A 24,771-nucleotide genomic window follows, 5' to 3' on the forward strand; every position below is an offset into this window, starting at 1 on the left:
CTTTTTGGGGTGGTTGAAAAAAATTGTAACTTGAGTATTACACTAAAAATACATGTGGTTAATATATTAAAAAAAATCATTACCATCAGACAAGTTGTTTTCCTTGTATATATTCCTAAGTGAGTGCTTCCTAGAGAAGAAGCCAAAAATGCGGACAATATTTATTACAACCACAATTAAAAAATATTTAGTGAACATCGAAAACAATGTTTCTTATATACGCTAATGTAGAATTAAAGAATATATTGGTATAACTCGCATTGCAATAGGCCTATTGGTTCATTTGTAATTAAAGGCCAAACTCGAGTGTCCATAATAAAAAATCCGACAGTAGGTTTAGGTCTGCGTAGATATGACAGCTTTATGCATTTTTTGCTTTGAATTATTGTGTTTTCTGTCTTTGTTTGGGGGTTACGTTAAATGTATTTTGTTATGATTGTATTCTCTCTCTTTAGTGGTTAGGTTCGATGTATGTTGATCTTTTTCTACCCATGATATCTCATTTCTCACCTTGTATCACCTATAATAGGGATTTATACAGTTGGTGGTAAAAAAATATCTAAATTCTTTCGCACGAAATAATAAAGTAGACATTTTGTATCACTCCGCAAGTTCTATGTCTCCCACTGCTGTGCTTTACGTCAGTGGTTCTCAACCTGGGGGCATTAACCATTTTCAGTATCTTGGTGGTATTGTAATAAGTGGCGCAAATTCCTCTGCGAAAGTCGCTAGCAGAGTCTAAAAAGGAGCACAATTTTATCACCAAGTTAGGTCTCTTTTAAGGGATAACCAAATACCTTTGAGTACAAAGACAACCGTGTATCAGGTATATTTCATGCCAGTAACTACATATGCACTTTAAACCTATACGTCGGGCTGTGTGGCGCAGATGGTTGATGCGCTGGACTTCTGACCCCAACTTGGCAGGTTCGATCCTGGCTCAGTCCAGTGGTATTCGAAGTTGCTCACATACGTCAGTCTCTTGTCGGTAGATTTACTGCCACGTAAAAGAACGGCAGGACTTCATTCCGGCACTCGACGTCTCCAAAAACCATAAAGGAGACAGAGAAGTATGAAGCAAATAACATTATTATTATTATTATTATTCTTGCTCAATCAACAGTAGAGATAGTAGCAGACTTCATGCTGCAGAAATGAAGTTCCTGAGCTGAATGCTACAGAAAAGAATAGATAAGATCCGGAATGAAGAGATCCATCATAACATAGAAGTAAAGCGGCCGCTAAGCGAAAATGTAAGAACGTCAAGACTCAAGTGGTATGGCTATGTAAAAAAGGATGGGAAAAAAAAAAAAAAGTCTACAAAAGGAACTGGAAGGCCAAAGACCTAGAGGCAGATGAACGGAATGATGGATCACTCAAGTAAACCAGGACCTGGAAGGAAGAGGACTGGAATAACACCAAGTTGAGAAGGAAAAAATATATCTAGATAGCCAAAGATGGAGAGCGCTCTTGTAATGCACCCAGGCAACTGGTAATGGTTAAAGGATGAAGATGACTTTTTTCCTTTTTAAAAAAAGTAAAGTTCGTTTGAAGTTGTGTCATTGAATATTTCACTATATCATTGTTTCTGTTCTGATTGGGATTTTATTGTACTTCGTTTTGAAATATTGAATGCAATGAAATTATTTATAATGCATTTCTTTAATTTCAGATGATAAAAGGCGACTTTCATGTTGTGGAATATTTAGGATGGGAGAACACATATACGGAAATAGTTGCTAGTGAGAGGTTGCGACCTAAAAACCCTAACCTACCCATTAACAAGAGCACTTTCCATAAGTTCGAGATTGAAGTACCTGAAGACCTGCGTGAATAGTGAGTATAATTTAAAATATTAGATCTATAGTTTCTTTTAAGTCAGTAATGTAACATGGGAGTTGCAGCCTACTAGAATTTGTTGATAAAATGAAAATACACTCCACTGCATTGTTGTTCTGTCTCCCACTTCTTTAATCAACTTCTGTTTTTCATTTACACGTAAACTTCGTCATTTTTTTCTTCTCCATAGCTGTTATGTTTCTGTTCTTAACAGGAATTAAGTAATCCAGCAGGCCAGGAACTCGATTCTCCGATATGGCGGGAGCATAGGGAAAAAATGCACAACAGGGGAAAATGGAACAAATGAACCATCTACAATTTGGCTAAACATCACAAAAATGAAATATGTATAATTACAATCTTACATACACTCCTACACCAAACCAAACTACAGTCCCAAAGGGCCTTCGCCTACCAAGCGAACGCTGCTCAGTCCAAAAGCCTGTAGATTACGAGGTGGCGCATGGTCAGTGTAACCAATCCCCTCGGCCGTTATTCCTGGCTCTAGACTGGGTTTGTCGTCTCACCATTAGATAGCTCCTCAATTACAGGTCATTGTAGACTGGGTGGAGCTGGAACCAGGCCTCATATTCAGGTAAAAATGCGTGACCTGGTCGGGAATCATACGTGGGTCCTCCGGGTGTGAGGCAGGGAAGTTAGACTCTGGGGCTGGCTTCAAACATTAATTTGCGGTACTCGAGTTAAAAATCTCGAAACTTAACACTCGGTTTTACTGGGGAGTCGTCAGTTTTCCGTGAAAACTTCTTTCATTTCGGCAACTTCGTTCAGCTAAACTCGTGGCAAGATGGCGGCTTGTCACATTCAAGTGTCGGTAGTTCTCAGAGTATTACTTGTGTTCTCGATAGTTAAATACGCCTATGGTCCGGTTCGTTTGTGCCGATGTGATTACAGTACTCTTAAGTTTGACAGTACGCCAGATACAGTATCGGAGATACCTAGTGGTTAATAAACGCAGTTTATCTGGCCTTGCCTCTCAATGGCTGGGGCTACTTGGTGTCGCCACATCGAAGTGAAAGGTGCGCCCGCACCCAAAGTAGTCCAGCTCATTCGCAGGTATCCACTCGTTTACTAGCCGTCCTAATGCTAACACTGTCCAAAGATGTACTACTGAACACCTGGTCCCAACCAAAGCAATCAAGGAATGACATTTTTCTATCAGGATGTGTGGTGTGTGTGTGACTAGCTTGCTGGCTTTAATGCTGGACTAAGTGAAGGGAACTGTGACTGTATTTGTATTACCGATAGTTGGCTTAACAAAACAGTAGCTGATACTATAATATCGACGGATAGTTACATTGTATTTCGTAAGGAGAGAAATTCCATGCACACTTCAAAACTGGATGGGGGGAGGCGTTTTACTGGCTATGAAACCTGACCTTGGACTAGTGTCGAAGCCTGAGCTTGCTGGGAATTGAGTGTCAAGTAGTTAAAGTCAGCCCTCGACCCGGTCGTGCTGTCTTCATTGTGTGCTGCTACCTGCCTCCAGATGAAGTGAACGACCGGCTTAATGACCTATGTTAAACATTGGCAAACATTACATCTGTTCTCAACACATGCCACACTGTTACTGTATGTGGTGATTTTAAATTGAGCCAATTAGCTTGGAAAGCTGATGCCAATATAAATGGTCCGTTATTGGACATTATAAATTTTCCAGCTAACTCATTCCTGGTTGCCAGCGTTTCGCCCCTGTGTGCTAGGCTGGGCTCATCAGTTGGTACCTAGCACACCTACTAAGATGCATGGATAGTAGTGCATACCATGGAGACCACTGCGTAGGCTAATTGTAGCCACCGGCAGTGCCAATGCACTATGAGATACTTTGTCTCATTACCAAAAATTGATGCCTGCTTGGCCATCAGATGATATAGATGTTGATTCCCATTGGAAAACTTAGTTGTAAAAAAATCCAACACATTATCAAACAGAGAAGCAAGGAGGTATTCTTATTTCTAAAAATTGTTAATGAATTCGATCTAAGTCAGATTTGTGATTTCTGTACTAGGAATGATAATTTTCTAAACTTAATTTTAGTCTCAAACAAATTACTTGGGAATGGAGAGTATGTCAAAACTGAAAATGTAATTCACTCTGGTCACCAAGCCATCGAAATCTTGCTGCCTATGCCAAAGACATTTCGCTTCAAACCGCAAAACAGTGTCATATTTGCATGGAAAATAGCTGTTTTTCCTTTAATGAGGGATGTTTTATACCTGTGCCCCTGGGATATGATTAACCTTTTCACTACAGAGTTTTGATGACGAAGTGAACCCTCTACGTCTGTTGTTTTTTAATTTTTTATTTATTTATTTTTAATAAAGGAAGAAGCACTTTTATAGATAAATTTTTACTGATAATATTAATGGAACACATATCATCCCCTTATCCCTACAGCCCAATATGGTGTCGGGGATGAAGTGAGAATAAATTTTACAGCTTGTTTTTACGGCCAGATGTCCTTCCTGATGCAAACCTCAGTAGAGAAGATAATAAAGTAGAACCTCGATCATTCGAAATCGGTTAATTCAAAATCCTGCCTAATTCGAAGAAGCTCTCATTCCCGGAAACATGAGATACAGTTTTGCATGTTATTTAAATTGTTTAATTCGAAATACGGATAATTCGTAATTCGAAGTACAATGTCCGCCCCATTACTGAAATTCAGACTTTTAACTCAAAACTGCCTTTACATTTTAAAACAATAGTATGTTACAGAGTAATCACAACTCGAAATGTATCCGCTCCGCGTCATAATAGAACGCGCGTTCCGGAACGTGGAAGGGTAGCTTTCCGCACTTACACTCACTTCGGTGGGTCTACAGTGCGCTTCATGATTGCTAAGTTGAATGAAATAGGAATTCTTTTGAATTCAACCTTTTAAGGAACGCCATAATATCACGCAACAGGCAGTGTGCGGAAAAACAGAGTCCGCAAACACTGGCGATGCCGACAGTTGACGAAAAAACGTAGCTCATATAATAAATTCGTAGGCACCAAACAATATTGTCATTGCCGGTGAAACTGCATTGCTTTAGTTTAATGCAAGCCCAAACGGTCTTATGGTTTTAAATGGGTCATAGTAGTGCGTTGCAATGCACATGGGATGGAACCGAGAAACTTTATCCCCTCGTCATAGGAAAGTTTGATAAACCACAACGTTTTAAGGGCGTCGGGCACTTTCCATGTCAGTACAAAGCAATCTAAAAATGCAAACAGTAGAGAAATCCAAAAAAATAATGCATTTGCACAGGGGGACCGGCATAATTTATCCTCGTCTTTGAATTGTGCGATTTTTTTCTTTCGTTGCGTGAGGTTATGTTTGTCAGGGATTTATCCAAGTACATTATTTGAACATTGTAAATGCACCTTGTTGGATACATTTCGGAAATAGTTTTTTCCATGGGATTTGAAAGGTTTAAATTGTGAATCGAGGTGATTGCATGTATTAATGAGTCATAGAATACTTTGTGACGCGGCAAGTGTTTACATTTCTGAAGTACGAGAGAATTGCCATGACGGGAAATCGTACAAGGATAGTCATAGAAAAGTTCGATTTTAAGGGCATCGGGTACTTCCTTTGTAAATACAAGGCATCTAAAATGCGTACAATATACTAATTCAATTAATAAAGCACTTGCACATGGGAGCCAGCATAGATTTCTCCTCGTCTTTGAATCGTGCTTTTTTTTCTTTCGTTGCGTGAGGTTTTGTTAGTGAGATATACGAGTGCTTTACTTGAATACTGTAAATGCACCTTCTTGGATACATTTTGGAAATAGTTCTCTTTTCGTGGCATTTGAAGGGTGTAAACTGTGAATCAAGGTTAACTGCATGCAGTAACGGGCCATAGAATATTTTGTAACGCGGCAAGGGTTGGTACTTCTGAATTTTGAATTGGCGGTTAATTCGAAATCACGTAATTCGAAGTCCAATTTTTGAGTCTCAACGACTTCGAATTAACAAGGTTTTACTGTAAATATGAAATGAATGATGGTGAATGAAATTGGGTAAGGAAGTGGAAGGAATCAGCTGTGGAACTGTCGGGCATTTGTTTGGGAGTGCAAGAGGGAAACAACACATGCGGGGGGGGGGGAAACAACTCTCAGAACAGCTGATGGTGGGGTTCGAACCCACTCGCCGGATGCAGAGCTTGGCTCCATAGTGGTAGCACGTTAACACGCACGGCTACTCCGCTCAGTGATACTATTACTGAAATATAATACAAAATTGTTGATCCAAGAACTGGTATTATCAAAATCATTAACATTTGGGGAAAACAGAATTTATCCGAGGATCGGGTGACAATTTTGCATGAGATTCATCATTACTACTTTGTCTCGCACTTTCTTGTAGTTCATTATTGCCCCCTATATATACTCCATTTTCATTATCAAAATGTAGCTCTCCAGAATCACTATTTATGAGGAAACATTCAATTTCTTTGTCAACAAGAGATGAATGTATACTTCAAAATGCCATTATGGCAACATGTTAGCGGGAAAGATGTTCCACTCCAACGAGCTGAAATAACACAGGATCGCTTTCAAAACACACAAAATGGAGTGGCATATTTGCCATACAGAACTTCCTTGAGCATTTTCTTGGAATCTCAAAGCATGGCACTACTTCCTTTTCATTTGTGAGATTGGTGAAGTACACACTGCACATACCGTGTGCATATATATATATATATATATATATATATATATATATATATGGGTTTGGTGGATGAGGCATGGTGTTCAATAACGTATACGGGTTTGGCAGTGAATGGGTTAAAGAATCCTACTCTGTGGATGAATCTACGAGCACTTTTTATGACTTCACTAAATGGCTGATTCCAGAGAATTGTCAACCCAAGAAGGAAAAAAGTAAAGTTTAAAATAAAACTCATCAGTTGTTTTTTTATGATAGATAAAACATTAAATTTTATTAACCCTTGAGGACTGGCGCGAAAAAATATAGCGCGAAGACTGGCGTATGGGTGTATTTGACCCCGATTTTAAAAATCTATTTTTAGCCATCAGGCACTACGTACGAAATCGATTTGCACCTGGACTGTTCTCATGAACTATTCTAAATCGTTTAATGTGATTTTTAAACATGTATCCAATAAAACATACAAAATAATTACAATAATTTCGTGAATTGTAAAATAGGCTATAATATTGGCAGGGAAGTATTTATCTTCAATGTCAGTCACTTACGATCAACAATTCAAAGAAATATTCACATTAATATATAGCACAAGTCTCAGTAAACGTTTCCAATCACTCGCAAATCGTTACCAGTATTTTTCAAGAATTCATGGCTGCCCAAAATGTGCCCTTTATTCATGCTTGCTGGTAGCGATACCCGTACACTGGAGACACATGGGAGTGGTGTGTTGACCTCAAATCATTATTCCCCAACTGTTGCACTCAGTTTTAGTCTTCCTGTCAGCACTGGAAGGACAATACCCACATCTTGTTCAGCCTTTCTTAGCTGGAGGTCCAATCATTGGAGTTTCAATTCCTACATATCCAGCTATGTTCGACCTGAGTGAACGAAGAAAGTTCTCCATTACGGCTGGGCTTTTCATGTCTTCGTGGACGATTTCCTGAAACAGTTGCTTGAGAAAAGCACGTATAACTACCTTATCAGGTCCATTTGATTGGTAGACAATGATAATATTTATGCCAGCTACATTAGCATGGCATAAAATACCGTTAGTGGCCAGCGGTTACTCACACGTACAACGTTGTACGTTGCACAATGCTCGTCAACATCACCGCCAGACTCTGTGCAGTTGTAAAATTTATGCATCTCCGGCTTCTGTTTGTCACCAGTCTCTCCTTCAGTGGCTGCCTCATGCTGCATTGCTGATAGGAGCAGCACGGTCTTTCCTTTCCTCGGAACATGTGATACCAGAGTCACTTGATTATCAAATGCAAATGTACTTGAATACTGTGGTCTGTGGTGTGTTGTACAAAACTACGAGGAATTACTTTTTTATTCTTACGTATCGTTCCGACTAAAGCAAGCCGATGATAGTTCAGCAAATATTTTGCTAAGCTCACTTTCTGACACACAGTCATCTTCACTTTCACTTGCCTGTCCACCGATTCCTTCCTCCCCTTCATCTTCTTTAAATACTTCATCAATTAGAAGTTTTTAAACTTTCTTGTTCCTTATTCCAATCCATCGACACAGTTATCAAGATAAGCACTGATTTGACAGAAAAGTCACGCGAGGACTGGCGCCTTGGGTAAATCTGACCCGCCAGAGAGTAACACGTCAATAACTCGGGTGATGGCAAAGCTATCACATGTGAACTTTCTCAGGATTTAGGCCAAGGTCAGGAAGGAAGGTACTGAAGGCGACAGGAAACGAGGGGTTACCAAATCAGAATTATAGGCTAATGTTTAAGTCTCGGGTCAAAAACACCCATGCGCCAGTCCTCGCAGGTTAATTTTATGATTTTTCATTTATTGATGTCTTTCAATTTTTAATTGTGTGGTTAATTGAACCTTTATGTGCAGTCTAAATTCATTTGATATTTCTCAATGTTTTAGGAATTACTGTTTATTGTGATGAAAAGGTATCAAAATAATTATGGTAAATGTTAATTCTAATGCTCTTTCTCTTTGTAGTAAAGTACTTATTTAGGTTATTAACAGTTTGTATAAGGTATAATAAGGCGACGAATTTATTATTGCAGACCGTGTAAACACGCGACGAAAAAGGTAAATAAGTTTCTGTAGACAAAAAGTAAGTCGCTCAATTTGAATAAAATTTTGTATGCGAAGCCAATACTGTACACCCTTTCAAACTGCTATATCATTTGATTCAAATTTCAAATGGATTCATACGAAGCTGATAGTAAAATACGTCACGTGCTTATGACGTTCTCGCAGGCGGGCAACCGGGGAGACAAAAAATTATATCGTTGAAAGTACAGTAGAAGTCTGCTATAGCGAGTACGGCAATATTTTGTTGTCCCTTCAAAATTCTTATATTAAACTGTGTATTATCCTTCGGTTACAGCGAGAGCCCTATCACTGACGCATCCGTTATTGCGAGCGATTAAGCGCGCACGATTTTTTCTGTTAACGATATTTGTGCAACCCAGCGATTATGTTGCATGCAATAGATTGTCATTGGTATTGTTTCCTTGCTATGTCCATTAGCGAGTTCTATCGTCAACATTCAAAGGCTATGTCAGAGTCAATTAGTAATACCCGTCGACTGCATAAGTATTCTCTTTTGTATTTCTTCATAATAAGCTTCACATCTTGCTAAATCATAACACCATTCCATATATCAGCTGACATTTCAATATCACCTTATTTTTTATCGTGGCATATAATCTACTCATATCTATCTATGTCATCTGCATAAACATGTTAATCTAGCACTCGGAATCTCTATAATTTCATAAGGTGTACTTCTCAAAAAGAACTGTAAATCAGCTATGATATTATATTACTTGAATTTAACGTCCGTTGTGAAGAATTAATTTTATCTGGGATTTGCTCATTTTGATAGACCACTGTCTAACTCCTTTTACGTCCACTTATATTGAAATCACTCGCGAGAATCTAACTTGATATGGGTTGTTTTGATGATCTACATGGTACCATTTCTACATTTCAATTAAATATGGTCTAGCTAAATTGAATTTACCAAATGAAACATTTAAATATTGAAACTTATCCCTTTCTCCATATATTTGGGATGGTTCATCCTTTCTTCATTCTGCTGTACCGGAGCGGTCTCTGTATAGCGATGCGGGCTCTGCCGTCATTGTCTGTGGTGTTACTCGTCCCTCATTCAGCTCAAGTTATCCCAAGCAGTCAGTCTTCCAGCTTCCTAAAGACACATCATTTCTCCTTGCTCAATCATAGGAATATAAAAGATACATGCAATCAGTTGAGACATAATTGTTCATTCAAAGCCTTCTAATAGAATAGCTATTGGTCTGTGTTGAATTTCTTAGGTTGGTCTCTATTTTATATATCAGATCTCCAGTATGTTTGCGGTATTATTAAATCTTTGACTGGTAAACATTCACTATTATAGTTCTTTTTTGCTATTGAAGATGTTGAGTTTTCCTAGTTCCTATATTTCTTAGTAGAATCTATGCTCTTGGCATCTCCATTCGGCTGAGTTCCAATTCTTGATAGCTGTTCTCGTTGAAACAAATGTGTTTCGTGATTTATTTTCTTGTGTTAGTTTGAAACGGCATATAATTGTATCTGGTAATCTTATGTTCAATTTTCTTCTTTCTTGATTACTTTTATAATCATAAGTGATGAATTTCATTTTGGTCCGTATTGACAATTGATCACGACAAAATAGTTTGCCATCAACCACAACATTTTTGTGTGTTATTTAGTTTAAAATGTAGATATGTTATTCAGACTTCATCAATGGTTTCAATTAAGACTATAAATTCTATCATATCAGTGTTTATATCATTATTGGTTATATGTATTCTTATGTCTTCCAATTGGAGCATGGCTGAAGATGACCCAATATATATGGGGTAGAAACTAGTCCCAGTTTTATAAGACAATATACAAACTAAGAGTAGTGAATAGGTGGACCCTTCGCAACCTTTGATAGTGATTACTTTTAGTCGATTCAATTTGCTTTCTACTTGCAATACGTCTTCTCATTGCGATAGTTAGCCATTTTAATATCCTCTACAGTGTTGGGTTTTTTCTTTAAAACAATCCAACTCCCATGTCTTTGTCTTTTACATTGACATTATGATGTTACATACCTTGCCATTTGTGTCAGTCTGGGATTCTGTGACATTGTGGACCCATTCATTCTATTTAACTTCGTCATGGATAATCGCGTTTACTCTGACTTGATCGAGATCTGAATTATGGGATAGTGTAACGGTACACTTTCTAAACACTCTAAATACATTAAATAAAGGACAGTTAAAAGGTACATGATGGATCTGTTTGTCCACTTCACTGTCTTCCTAAGCATTGGACAGTAAGAGGGGTACTGATCTACACGATCTACTCCCTTCATAAACTGGTTATGATCAACAACAGATTCCAGCTTCTCAATTGGTTTTTCCAGATCTGTCATCTTTACCATTCTCCACTACAGCTGATGAATGTCTTCTTGTTATCATTCGCACATCTTGCTTGTCCTTCCATACGTGAAGTAGTACATCCTTCTTTCTCTGAAATTTCGTCTCTTCCTTTTTCAGTTTTACAGATTTTAGACTGAGGAAGGCCCCTATTCAACCTAATTGTTCCACATACTCTAGTACCATGGTTAAGAAGCACCTCAGCAATAAGGACATTATTCTAATAATTGTCCATATACACATGATGCAACAAATTGAGACTAGTTCCCACTACGGAAAATATAGTATTCTCCAATTTTTTCCCTTGCCCGGAATATATTTCCAAGTTGCAAATACGCCCAGTGACTGATTCACACAACATTCGGAGAAGGCCATATTTTACCAGTTTTGCTGGATTATATGTCTGAAAGGAAAGTCGCCCTCTTTAAGGAAACATACACCGGGTGAGTTGGCCCTGTGGTTAGCGGTACGCAGCTGTGTGCTTGCATCCGGGAGATAGTGGGTTTGAACCCCACTGTCGGCAGCCCTGATGATGGTTTTCCGTGGTTTTCCATTTTCATACCAGGCAAATGCTGGGGCTGTACCTTATGGCCACAGCTGCTTCCTTCCCACTCCTGGCTCTTTCCTACCCCATCGTCGAGTGACGGCTGCTGTTTAGGTTTATAAAGAGTCTGAAATTTCTGTAGTAAATAGTTTAGAACATACTTGATTTTGTACAATCTACTGGAATTGTTCCATAACATTGGAAAAACTCAGAAGAGCTCGTAAAATATATAATATTATAAAAATTTGGTTTACTTTATGGCGCATCTTTAATGAGTTAACTTGGAACTGTGGAATTTTCCACGAGAGCAGGTGCAAATGAGATTGCACGTCGGATAAACGACGCCTTCCAAGGCACTCATCATTCTTAGTTTGGTAGGGACGCTCTGTTTTGGAAAACTTATTCTCGGTTTGTAAGATATCTGCTTTGTGTGAAACACACATTAAATTTTTGCAGTCTTTCGTTCATGTTCAGACCTGTGGTGCTATTCAATATGTTAATGGTGTTATATAGGGTCAGTGTGACCGTGGTACTAATATTATTATTCATTGTGTTTAGGATAATGAGGATTGATTGCTGGTTGGGTCACGTCAGTCTTGCTCATGAACAGAGAATTTGATCAAGACGATATTACGAGATGAATGGAAGCTATAGGGCAGTTAATCTATAAATGTGAAACTGCTGTGTTGTAGAACTAGTGGGCTTTGTCACATGATAAAACTGTGGGAAACTATCATATTCTATAAGAGGGGCATTAAATAGCAACGTTTATGGACTTCTGTTAACTGTAGAAACATATATCGAGTTACACGAGTAGGTGGCTACCGACATAGTGACGACTAAATACGAGGCGTCATATAAATAGTTTGTGAATAACGTGATGCATTACTTTAAGTTTACATACTTATGAATGGCCTAAGTTGAACCAGGACCAGTTACAACCGTTGATGGGACCGCCTTAGTGCCAGCATATACTCGCATCTGTGCCTGCTGAGGTGTTCAGACGTCTAGAACATTGCGTCACATCAAGGTACGAGATTTCAAGCCGGCGGCATCTTCCGACTCTAGTATGGAACCAGCACATACCACAGTGAACTCAAGACTTGCAGTCAACATGGCAGCCGCCCTGATGGACTAAACTTCGCTATGTAGTGAATCCAGGGCGATCTGATTTGCATCTGCTCTCGTGGAAAATTCCACAGTTCCAAGACACCTCATTAAAGATACGCCATAAGGTAAACCAAATTTTTATAATATTACAGCATAAATTATACTCTATTTTATGAGCTCTTCTGTGTCTTTTTCCAATGTTGTGGAACAATATATAATTAGCGTGCCAAATGTGTGGGTTGACACACCCGAAAAATCCAGGGAAATACAGGACATTGTCGCTTGGTGTATTGAAATACTAAAATAAGCTCCTGCGATGAAACTGGTGACAGTGGTAAGCTACGTGTGCCTTCTCTTTCTCTGTCGTTCGACTGTAAGGATTTATTTCAAGGTCTGGCTGTATTGTAGCCTTTGTTCCCATTGTACAAATGATGTGCGATTCTCAAATATGCAATAAATTAGTGTGGAAAACAGCACATATGAATTACTAGATATCATGACTCCTATTAATGTGGTATAGAATGGTTTCAATGCAAAAATATTCAATAATAATGCTATGTATCTTGTATAATTTATGAAGTAGAAAAATTAAGACTTTAATACACGAAACGTCTCGTCTACTCCTTGGATGTAGAGGTCACACTGGGTCTATTCAACCAGGCTATTTCAAATGCCACATTACTAGGGGGCGGATATTGTTGAAATATCATCTTTTTCCTTTACATTCGAATGTTGCTCATAATATAGAAATTCATTCTGCGATGTAACAAACGATAACATTTTTACTTTGCATTTTGTGCCGATTTGGGATGATCAGCCATTATTTCATCTTTGAAAGAGGTTTTTAGTCAGTATACAACATTTCGAAGAATTTTTAGATCATTTTAATTTTTTTAAATCTATGTATTCTTTGTCAACAACTAACAACATAAATTATTATAAATTTCACTTACATATGGTTAAATTTGCTTTATTTTTCATGATCAAGAAAACTGACCAGTGATTGTTGCTGACTAAGAAAGGGTAATTAAAACATTCATACCTGTGAGTCTTGTGTTTCTGAGGTATGTGCAGGAACACAATACAGAACAATACAGCACAAGGAATGCACCAGGGTTCATTCCCACCCCTACAGCCAACAATTCATCCCCACGTACCGCAAGGCCAAGAACAAGTTACATAACTGTCCGCTTCAGTACAGAATTATCTTCCCAAGTACTTCTGTACAAGAAAAAATCCAAAAGTTAAATGACCGAAGAGTGTGCCTTGAATTCAGCAGTGAATATATATGGAAAAGTCTTGTTTACAACATACGGGTGTGTTTTATTTTGTACCAGGAGAGTTGGCCGTGCGGTTAGGGGATGTGCGGCTGTTAGCTTGCATCCAGGAGATAGTGGGTTCGAATCCCACTGTCGGCAGCCCTAAGGATGGTTTTCAGTGGTTTCCCATTTTCACACCAGGCAAATGCTGGGTAAGGTAAGGGTTATTCTGCCCGAAGGCAGGTCCGAACCTCCGCAGAGGTGTTCCTGAGCCGGAGTTTACGTGCGGTAGGGTGGCCAGTTCCTTTCCGCTCCTCCATCCCTTTACCCCCACCAACAGCGCGTGGCAACCCATCCAACTCCTGACCACGCCCAATGTTGCTTAACTTCGGAGATCTCACGGGATCTGGTGTTTCAACACGGCTACGGGCTGCACCTTAATTAAGGCCACGGCCACTTCCAGCTCCTAGGCCTTTCCTATCCCATCGTTGCCATAAGATCTGTGTCAGTGTTGAAGTTAGTGTGAAAAGGAAATTTGTTGTACAACAGCACATTACATGAGGAAAAAAATCTGAAAACTGTAAAGCTGTAAAGAGTGCGAAGAACTACAAATGTCCCAGGTTCTTCAGGGGCAAATGTCCATATCTATAAACGGTACGCTTCCAAGTAAATTAGAAGATAATTATATCTGTAAAAACAAGAACTAGTGAATTGAACAGATACATATTACTTGTAAAACCATTGTTACAGAGTCACCAGAATTCAGTTTGGTCAAATAATTTAGCCATGTTTTACTTATTTTATAACATTTACCCATAAAATTAAGGGCATTTTATCGATCATTTTCAGTGAATGTTTTTCCTATTACGTCAACACCTGCCTCCTACACATTACCATTTTAATACTTCTTTATTTTTTTGTTCTGGATTCATTTTCTGTTGCTTTCAAGGAATTATTCCATTTTTTGCTAATTAAAATTCCACACATTACAAAATTAACTGAAAATCGTACTTCAGTCAGTGGATACTCATTATACTTTAACTCATTAACTACTAATAATAATTATAGCAGTATTTTTAATAATAATAATAATAATAATAATAATAATAATAATAATAATTGTATCGTACACTGTGGGCACTTCAGTTCCTCACAGGCATAGTCATTGGCTTTCAACACCACCTTGCCCTGCACTCACGTGACAAAAGTTAAAACTGTGCGCACCTTGAATGAAGGTGTGTGGCTGACATGCTGCGCTGTGTTTTGGTCTTGCTGTGTTTGCGCCAGTCACAATAGGCACAACGGCCGGGCTGTCTTTCCTCTTGTTATGTTACGGACTGTTTACATTCCAGCCTACATGGCTCCCATCTGCTGTGTATACTAATCTTCATCTCCCTGGATGAGCAATATTTTTTCTCTTGTATGTCTTGTTCATATTTAAGCACTTGGTTTCTATTGTGGTTTCTTTCTCTATGCTCTCTGAGAGCTTTCTAATTCTATCCTCTTCTTCGGGACTCGTCCTAAAATGGAAAATTCGACATGTTGCATGCTGTGCTTAAGAATAGGTCTAAAATGAATCTCTTGTAATTGTACTTGCCGCACTATTGTGGACTTGTGTATTGCGAGAAAGTATTACTGAAACTCTCTGTTAGGATTAGATGAAGAGTAGTGCGAAGGGTGCACAGCAAACAGAAATGGTGACCTGAATAATATGAAACTTGTCTAAAAGACCACAGTGCAACATCTCCCAGGTTAAGTACCTAAATTTGAAAACAGAAGCCTGCTATTATGCTATATCGATACTCACTAACGCCAGTGCCACCTTTGCATGGGGAATTTCTGGGGAGTTTGGTTACTTGCTGATAGCCTCCCGTATGGGTAGTGATGGGTATTAGGCAGTTTTGGTTTGGGTTTGGTTTTAATGTGATGATTTTCAGAGCAGGGTGTTTAATAGGTAATGTGCACAGTGTGTATTAGCACATTCATAGAGTGTCACTTCTAGTTCATTTATAAGAACAAGTAAGAAGCATATCACCGCTAATCCATTTGGGAAATGAAACATATCACCGCTAATCCATTTGGTAAATCCACTATTAATATTAACTTGATTTTTTTTCCAGATACCATTTCTACCACATCATCTTCAGGCACATGTAGTCCTAGTATATTCACTTATACTTTTGCCTCTCCCACTTGTGGTATTGCTGCATCTTCTTCTAATGAGAGAAATGAAAATAATCAGAATACTTTTAGGGTAAGAAGAAAAAAGCTGCAATATCATTGGATTGCTTTCTTGTTAGATCAATACCAATGCAGTAGTAGTCTGGATGAGCAAGTACCTTCCTCAATTTGTGTGACTTATGTAACTAACAACTTTGCTCATGTTGCACCTCTCCAGAGGCATAAGACATTAGTTGGTCTTTACTGGAAACAGTTTGTGAAGAGGAAATTTAAATTTGTTCCCTTATTTTGAAAAATCAAAGTGTGTATCTAGGATCTGATAGTTGGTCAGATATACACATTGAACTTACAGGGTGTCCCAAAAAGAACCGACAACGCTTAGTATGTTTTGCGGGTGGGCAAACTGTTCAGTTTTCATGAAGGAACACATATCCAGAAACACACGGCTTGGATTCTGTAGCACATTGAAGTGCGAGATAGATGTGTGTTTCACATGTCGTCAATAATCCCAACATGAGTAACGCATCGGGCTCATTACAAATGGGGTTCAAACTGTGTACCTTCTATGTCATTGTAGAGCCTACATCGGTGGTGCTGAGCCTCACGCATATGACCTGATGTGCGGTTATCTTTTGATGAATTCCAGTCACTCCGTGGACGCGAGTAATAAGGTCCTCTGCTGACGTTACAGGAGTGTCATGCACCATACTCTTCATACTACCCCACAGACAGTAGTCGAGAGGTGTTAAATCTGGCGACCATGCTGGCCATGGAACTGGTCCACCTATACCAATCCATCGATTTGGATATGCAACGTTGAGATGATTCCGCACGTTTACATCAAAGTGTGCTGGAGCTCCGTCATGTTGTAGCTACATTACCTGCCAAACATTTAGTGGGACTTCATTCAGTAAGGTAGGCAGAACATCTCTAATAAATGTGAAGTAGAGCTGTCCTGTCAGTCTGTTTGGCCGTTGATATGGCCCAATGATATGGTCACCAATTATCCCAGCCCAGGTGTTAATACTGAACCTGTGTTGGTGATTTTGAATCACCTGCTCATGCTGATTTTAATCCATTTAAACATGCACGTTGTACAAGTTTAACATGCCGTCTCTGATAAAAGTGCATTCATTTGTGAATAGCACCAAGCTTGGGTATTGTGGCTGGAGTATGCAATGTTGTAAATACCATTGCACAAACTGTACTCGTCGTGGGTAGTTCTGCTTCCGTAATGCAGATGATACGGATGGAGTTCGTGTTCATGGACAACACACTACACGCCACTTTTACCTTTGTGCAGGGCATGTGCCACTTGCAGAGTGCTGGTGGATAAGACCTCTTCGAACATTGTCAGCACGTCATCCTCAAAAACAGTAGTGTTTGAGCCGAGCTTTGATGACCAGCATCACGTTTCGTCACCTAACAGAGGACAAACAGTAGAATGGGGATAGTATGTATGTGCAAGTAACAAGCACATAGTGCTACTACTTTACTGTACAATGGACACACTTCAGGCAGAAAGTACCTACATGGAACTGTCCTGCTTCTCACAGTCTTCTCTCGATGGCCGCGAACGTGGAATGATGTGGGGTACATCTCTTTGGTTACATTCCGCATACAATGTTGCAGCAGCTATACCATTGCAATCCCGTTTGCAGTATGCAGGCACCATGTCAGTCACTTCCGCACCTGTGTACTGATGCATGTTGCATGCTGTTAACCATGTTACTGCTCTGGCAGGTAACAGTACGCAAATATTAAAATGCGTAAGTAAGAGCAAATTGATGACCAAATTTGAAAATACTTGTATATTTTTTGGACGAGCTCTTGAGTAATAATAAAATTTTAAACGATGTATTGGAAACAAAAAGTCCGGTAATCGGTTACATTTGCGGAAAGCAAAGGCACAAGAAAGCTTGAAAAAGGACGGGGAAGAATCTAAAGAAAATCTTGATTAATATATGCTTACAATTGATCTTCAGAAAGCCTTGCTATTTCCAAAGTTAACTGTCTCAGAGGCCTATTATAGACGCATTATATACTGTTACAATTTTGGGGTGAAAAATCATCATTTTACAGTTCCTGTTTCATGGGTACTTGTGCGAGCCTCTTCCATTCTGTCTTATTGAGATACGTTTTGATGTTAATGACATCCTCCAGTGTCCTTCCCCAATCTGCAATATCCAACTTTATTATGTCCATCCAGTGGGTTCTTGGTCTTCCCACCATCCATTTTCCTGCCATTTGTCTCTCCAGGTTAACATATGCTGTCCTTCTTGGCTCCATCCTCGTTATTGGAGTCGAGAATTATAGGCACTAAAAACAGTTAAAATAGGCAGGCATGTAGGCTCTTAAATTAGCTAAAATAGGCATGTAAGTAGGCACTAACATGTAAAGTAGGCATGAACAAATACTTATAATTTAATAACACACTCAATTACTATAAGAGGAATTTACAACAAGCAACTTTTCAATGTTTTCCAGTAACAGCGTTGTTCTCCTGTTGGGGCAGATTTTGTACTGAGAGAAAGATCTCAACATCACAGGAAGTGATTGGATAAAACTTCAATGAAGCCACTTCGTCTGGTTTTAGTTCAACTGCTTCATCTACCTCAGCTCTTAACACCCTGACTACTTTTACCGTCGCTTTCCATTATAAATTCTGCTGCAGGAATCTTAGGGAACTTTTTGCTGACAGTGGCTACCTTCCCAGAGGTTCAGTCAAATCTTCTCTCGCCTTCTTCCACAACCCTAAATGACACCACCACGGGAAAGCCACTCTTCTCCAACTCGGTGATTGCTCCCGGTTGCTTGTTGAAGTTTTAAGATGCTCCAGTTTATGCAGGTGGATATTAGCTCCCACCATTGTAGTGCATAGATCTATAGAAAATTGTTGTTGGTCGCTGTTCACAGTGGACAGGTAGAATAGCTGCGATGACACAGCTTTCTGTACTCGTGTCAAATGCCTCACAGTATTTCTATGTTGATCTATATGGTATCCTTTCACATTTGATCTGAAAAATAATAAAATTGACTTGAATTACAATGTTCCTATATCTTAAATTTCTACAGGTGGGCTAATTGGCAATAATGCTTAATATAATCGTGCATTTGTTTCATAAAAAAAGAAAAAGACTATTAAAGGTGATGTTTCTAGTACAAAACTTTAAAGTAGGAACAAGAGAATTTGTAATTTACATGGAAATATATCCTCAAAAATGTTCAGTTATAATCTGGCAGTTTCGTGTCAAGTTCACCGGGTGACAAAATAATAGAAATGACGTGAAACGATACCTGAGTAGCGTAGAGGAGAGATCGTTCCTATATGCTTGTCAGGGACTCGCCAAACTTCTCGTAGCAGTATTCTTACTTATGTTGAAGAATTAAAATTGAGGCACTATAAATCTCAGATTTGTGAACGTTTTATATGTTGTTATTTGCCAGCTTTCGTCAGCCGGGTCCACTGTCGTGAAGACTTTTTTCAAATTTACCGTATTTACAAAAGTCTAATTCACTCTGACTTGTTACTAATTGAACAATGTGCCCTTAATTAACACATTTACATATTAAAGGAAAGAAACCTTATCAATTATTATTTACCAATTAATGAACTTTAATTTGATATTCCATTGTAATACGATTCATGCTAGTAAAATAGGGGTACTCAGCTTCATCCTCAGGACACCTCATTGCCCATAGGTTGATCTGCTGCTTCATAGCTTCCATGTCTACTGCTTTGATGGCCAGGTCCGAACTGGAACTCCTAGGATGAAACTCCATATTCCTTTGTATTGGAATCTCGTTGGCCTGCGGCACACAACACACACAGTTAGACCCGTTATGTAAGTCTGCATCAAACGCGCACTTTTCGGTCTGATTTATGACCCGAGGTCCAGGGATCAAAAATACTACTACAGAGTTATTAATTAAACACCCACATTTAGTTTAGTAGTGATGTCTTAGTATCAAGCCCTGTGTCTCTACTCACTGTATTTAATATTACGAGGGTTCCATTACTCCCTTGTTTGTTTTGAGTGATGATGGTAACGATAATAATAATACTAGTTCCAGTTCATGCTCAGAATTACGACCCAATAACCCCAAAACGCGCACTCTCATATACCACCGATATCACTTCTTATAACCCAAGTTGTTTAAGACATAACCACAATTCTTTAAAATAAAACTTCACATACAAAAGAAACTGATACTCGACACGGTCACATGTCTGTTTCAAACAAGACTAAAACACAGACTGCCCAGGGATGACGCTTCCCAAACCTTATATTAGCTGAGAAGTTTCCCCCTCTCAAATTTCCCATACACTCTATTCTCTTTGTATTAGGGACGCAATAGTGCGATAATCACGTGACCGGTGGTCTTATATTATGGTTAAGACTCGCCCGGATGAAATCTTATAGCAGAATCCCCAGTAATGAATAAATAACTGTCTTCAATTTTCAGCTTGTTCACGGGATTTCCTCTGTCAAGTGGGTGTGAAGACATTCAACACATGGCCTCTGTAACTTTCTGCTGTTATGTAATCATATATTTCTTGTTTTAAGAGGAGATTATCACCATAAAGGACGTCACAAACTCTAAATAAATTCACAAGGCACAAACAGCTCTTTTGAATAGTTACACAGTGCAGTATGATTAAAGTTGTTAGTTCCTTTAATGTGGAAAACAAAGTTGCCCAAGCTAAGATATCTAAGATACGCATTTGCAAATGTACGGTATGTACTTGCGTATGATGCCACTAGATGGTGTATGTAAACAACGGTGTGGGTCTAAAGCATGCCCCTAAGTTTAGTGTGTGAGTGAGAGCGTCACAAAAGGAAGTCAGCAAACAGGAGCAACGATTGTATATTAAAATAGCAGTTCTCTGCGGCAGAAATGCACGCCAATGTCATGCAGACATTACAAGACGGTCTTAACATTTTACTCAGTTTCTATGAATAGTAGACTTCAGAAGTAGAATGATAAGAAAATGAAAGAAAATTTGTGTTTCTTGCCCCTTAAAATGTTCATGACAAGCTTAAAAAAGATTATTTCTGAACCATATGATGTAGGGTTGTGATTTATACCTTGTTTTGAACAATACCACAGTAATGTCCATTCTTTGAGTTTGAACATAATTATTGTAAATTAATGCTTAATTTCAGTTTATTACTTATAATGTCAGTTCAATAATAATGAAGTTATTTTTCAATAATTACATTTTCTCAGGGAAAACCCAGCACAGAGGAAGTATGTATACATAAAAGACCTAGCTTTGGAAGGGTTAATCGACAGCAGTACTGTGAGTTGACTGAATCAAGTGTCTGACAATCTCTCATTGGTTGATGGCTTTCTTGGGGTAGCTATTCAACACGTATTGCATAACAAGGAGTACATCTCTCTGTGCAATCCTGTTCTGGGTTAATGTAGTACATGAATATTTATCTGTACCTTTCACTACGTCCATCCCAAAAGTAAGAGAGCTTACTGGTCACTGAACATGACTGATATAAAACTATCCCAACTTGTTACTGTTCTTGTGTTACTCAATTTAGCTACAGTTTTTAATGTGTACTTTTGTTTAAAGGAGAGTGAATTTTATTCAAGTGTGTAGTTGGTTATGTATATTTTTTTATTCATCTAATACTATTATGTTGGGTTTGTTTTTACATAGTGCAAAAATGGATACAGCACATAAAGAGTTCCAGAAAGCGATTGGTGCTGCTATTTGCCGATATGTGCCAGAGCGGGGTGTGCTTAGTGTGATCTCAAGAAGTGAAACATCCAAAAAGCGTTCGGCCATGCTTCAAGAAATGCACTTTAGGAACCTTAGTCAAAAAGTTCTTCTACTTAAGCGTACTGAAGAAGCAGCACGGCAGCTCGAATCCACTAAGCTGCAAAATTCAGGAGGGTAAGGAATTGCCCTTTGTTTGTTATAACATTATAAAATGGCTAAAATATGCATTGTATATATTATTTTCATTTTGGGAATGCAAAATTCATAATGTATTGTGGAAGCTATATGAGTTTGTCTTAGTACATTGAATATCTTGGGAGATCAACTAAATTATTCAGACATCATGTGAAGATTTCGTTCAAATAATTGTAAGTTGTTGGACATTTGAAAAAAAAATAATTGTTCTCCAGCTATGAAGTTTCTGTTTTGTGTGTTACTTGGCAATTATAGCAGTGAAATCATTTGTATAGTATACAGGGAGTTGAAGATGAATGTTTCCCTAAGGCATGTCTTGTTCAAGCACACAGCCTCAAAAGCACCAAGGCTAACTTCTGGTATGTAGTGACTGCTGAAACGATATCTTTCCCTGTGTTGTAAATAAGTGACAGTGCTGTATTCTCTTGCCTGTATTTTATATTCTTTACATTACACCTTATTGACAGCAAATGGCAGTGTGAGAGGAGATTACAGTTTTGCTACACATCTACTAGAAATTTTGAAGGAAACTACTATGCAAATCACACAACAAATCAATTTACTGTTTCATGTGGCAGTAAGGCCCCGCCGTCCTCTGGCATATTGAAACATTGTCTTAGAAAATGTCTGTAACTGGGAGTACTGTGTTTTTGATGTATGTTTTTTAATTTGAACCATTAGCCCCACAACTGGGTGGTATCTGAAGCTTTAATTAACTTGAAATTGGAATAATAAGCATCATCATCACCATCATCCTCATCATATCTATTCTCCAATTCCAGTTTCCCGGGTGTAATGTGCAAGTGCTCGCCAGCTCTTCCTGTCTGCATGCATCTTGTTCCACGACATCTTCCCATATGAGACCTTTCTCCTTCACATGTGATTTCACCGTGTCTATCCACTCTTTCTCAGGCGTTCCCCTTTGTCTTTTTCCTTGGACAGTATGGTCAAAGTATTTTCTGCCAGGTCTCTCACTCTTCGTTCTCATAATGTGCCCATACCACTGAAGTCCATGCTTCTTTATTACTGTACATTAGTAAAAGGGACCTCAAAACCAGGTACGTTCCTGTTTACTTCATTCTTGATTTTGTCTGTTTGAGTAGTTTAATTCACAGTTCTAATGAATCTCATTTCTGTTGCCTAAGTTCTGCTGTAGTCATTGTTTAGTAGAGTACATGTCTCTAAATATGTGAGAGTGGGTAGTAGGTGTGGTACAGGGTTCTTTTTGGTTTTTATAGTATTTTGTTGTCCCAGAGTGGATTTCTGACTTGATTGTAAAAGTTTGATTCTTTTTGTTTCCTGTTGAGTATTTCCTACTTGACAGTGTTGTCTTTTCATATTATGCTTTCGAGGTATTTGAAGTGAGAAACAGATTCTAGTTTTGCTCCTTCCAAAAAGAGGTCTCTTTTATTCCTTTGCTGTTGATCGTCATTTCTTCAGTCTTTATTTTACTTACCTTCACCTCAAATTTATTGATCATATTGTTCCGCTCAGTCAGTTTTGTATCTACTTCAGCTTCTGCATAATAATTTGAAATGTCTTGGTTTGGGTGCCAGAGTTCACGAAAATGGATTTCTCAAATTTAGGTACAACACGATACATTATCTCTTCTCCAGGGTATGTACGTGAGTCTGTGTACTGGTTCATCTGCTATGGATACTACCTGTCATTCTGAAAACAATTAAATGGCTTTGAACTGCACCTTGATTCTGCAATAACTTCTCCATACCAATTTAAAATAAAACTATCTGTATTCTGACATTAACGTAATCTGTGATATTTGAAGCCATTTCTTTTCAGTTTCGACTCATTTCTTTTGTCTGTCAAAATTAAATTATGAATAACTAAATTAAGAAACTACCTGAAAAAGTAAATTTATAACAGGTACCTGAAAAAAAAAAGCTTAATTTAAAATAGTGACATGTTTTGTTCTTGAAAGAACAGATTTTATCAAATCTCACTCTAAAACATTTAGAAATGTATGAACATTTGTATTTAAATTCAGTTAAAATTCTTAGTTGCTTGAAATTGGAACTTACCTTAATGAAGTCATCTTTGCTCTCAAGCCTATCATCGAAGCCGATTTAAACTTTCACACTCTTTATTTCCACCTCGAAGATTAATTTTATCTTAAGGTGATTCTCCTCAATCTTTCTCTGTCAGTTTTCGACCTCCTTCTGGCCTTATTCCATCTTCTCTGTCATTTTGTGTCCTTTCATCTTCTTCTCCCTCTTATGGCCTACCATCTTCTCCATCATCTTCTGCAAAATATTCTGGTCTTCTTTCATTTCCTTTCGGTTTTCTTCCATCTACTCCGTCACCTTGAGCACATTTAACCAAGCCTCCATTTTCGTGTATCTTCTGGTCTCAATAAGCAGGCAGAAATTACCACAGGAGAAAACCTGAAGATTTACGTGTGTGTGTTCCCATAAAACCCATTTCCTCTGGAATGGTCTGGACAGTGGTCAGACCTGCATTACCTGGTCCACTGATTCACACTGATTACATTGATGTCACATGAGGTCCATTCAGTCTTCTTAAACCACTTTTGTTATTAATAGAACACTTTCTTTTTTATTGTTCTAATTTATTTCAGGATGACCCAATAAATGCACGCATGTGCGTGGGCATGCACACACACGCACGCACACACACACAATTATATTCAAGCATGAGTGTCACCCTCCACTAATCACTGTCTGTTTACAAATTTTATTTTTTTATTTTATTTGCTAGTTGCTTTAAGTCGCACCGACACAGATAGGTCTTCTGGCGACGATGGAACAGG

General features: G+C 38.4%; 1 protein-coding gene across 2 annotated transcripts in view; it reads left to right on the forward strand.

Annotated features, from left to right (window-relative positions):
* Fmr1 (synaptic functional regulator FMR1) overlaps nt 1-24,771 on the forward strand; it is a 604,856-nt gene that overhangs the window by 60,847 nt on the left and 519,238 nt on the right. For both annotated transcript variants that reach the window (XM_067136974.2, XM_067136973.2), the window contains 2 exons: nt 1,673-1,836; nt 21,726-21,962. In XM_067136974.2, coding sequence (XP_066993075.1) covers nt 1,673-1,836; nt 21,726-21,962 — 401 coding nt within the window. The remainder of the gene's footprint in view (nt 1-1,672; nt 1,837-21,725; nt 21,963-24,771) is intronic.

The sequence above is a fragment of the Anabrus simplex genome, chromosome 1 (genome assembly GCF_040414725.1).
Source record: "Anabrus simplex isolate iqAnaSimp1 chromosome 1, ASM4041472v1, whole genome shotgun sequence".
Classification (NCBI taxonomy): Eukaryota; Metazoa; Arthropoda; class Insecta; order Orthoptera; family Tettigoniidae; genus Anabrus; species Anabrus simplex.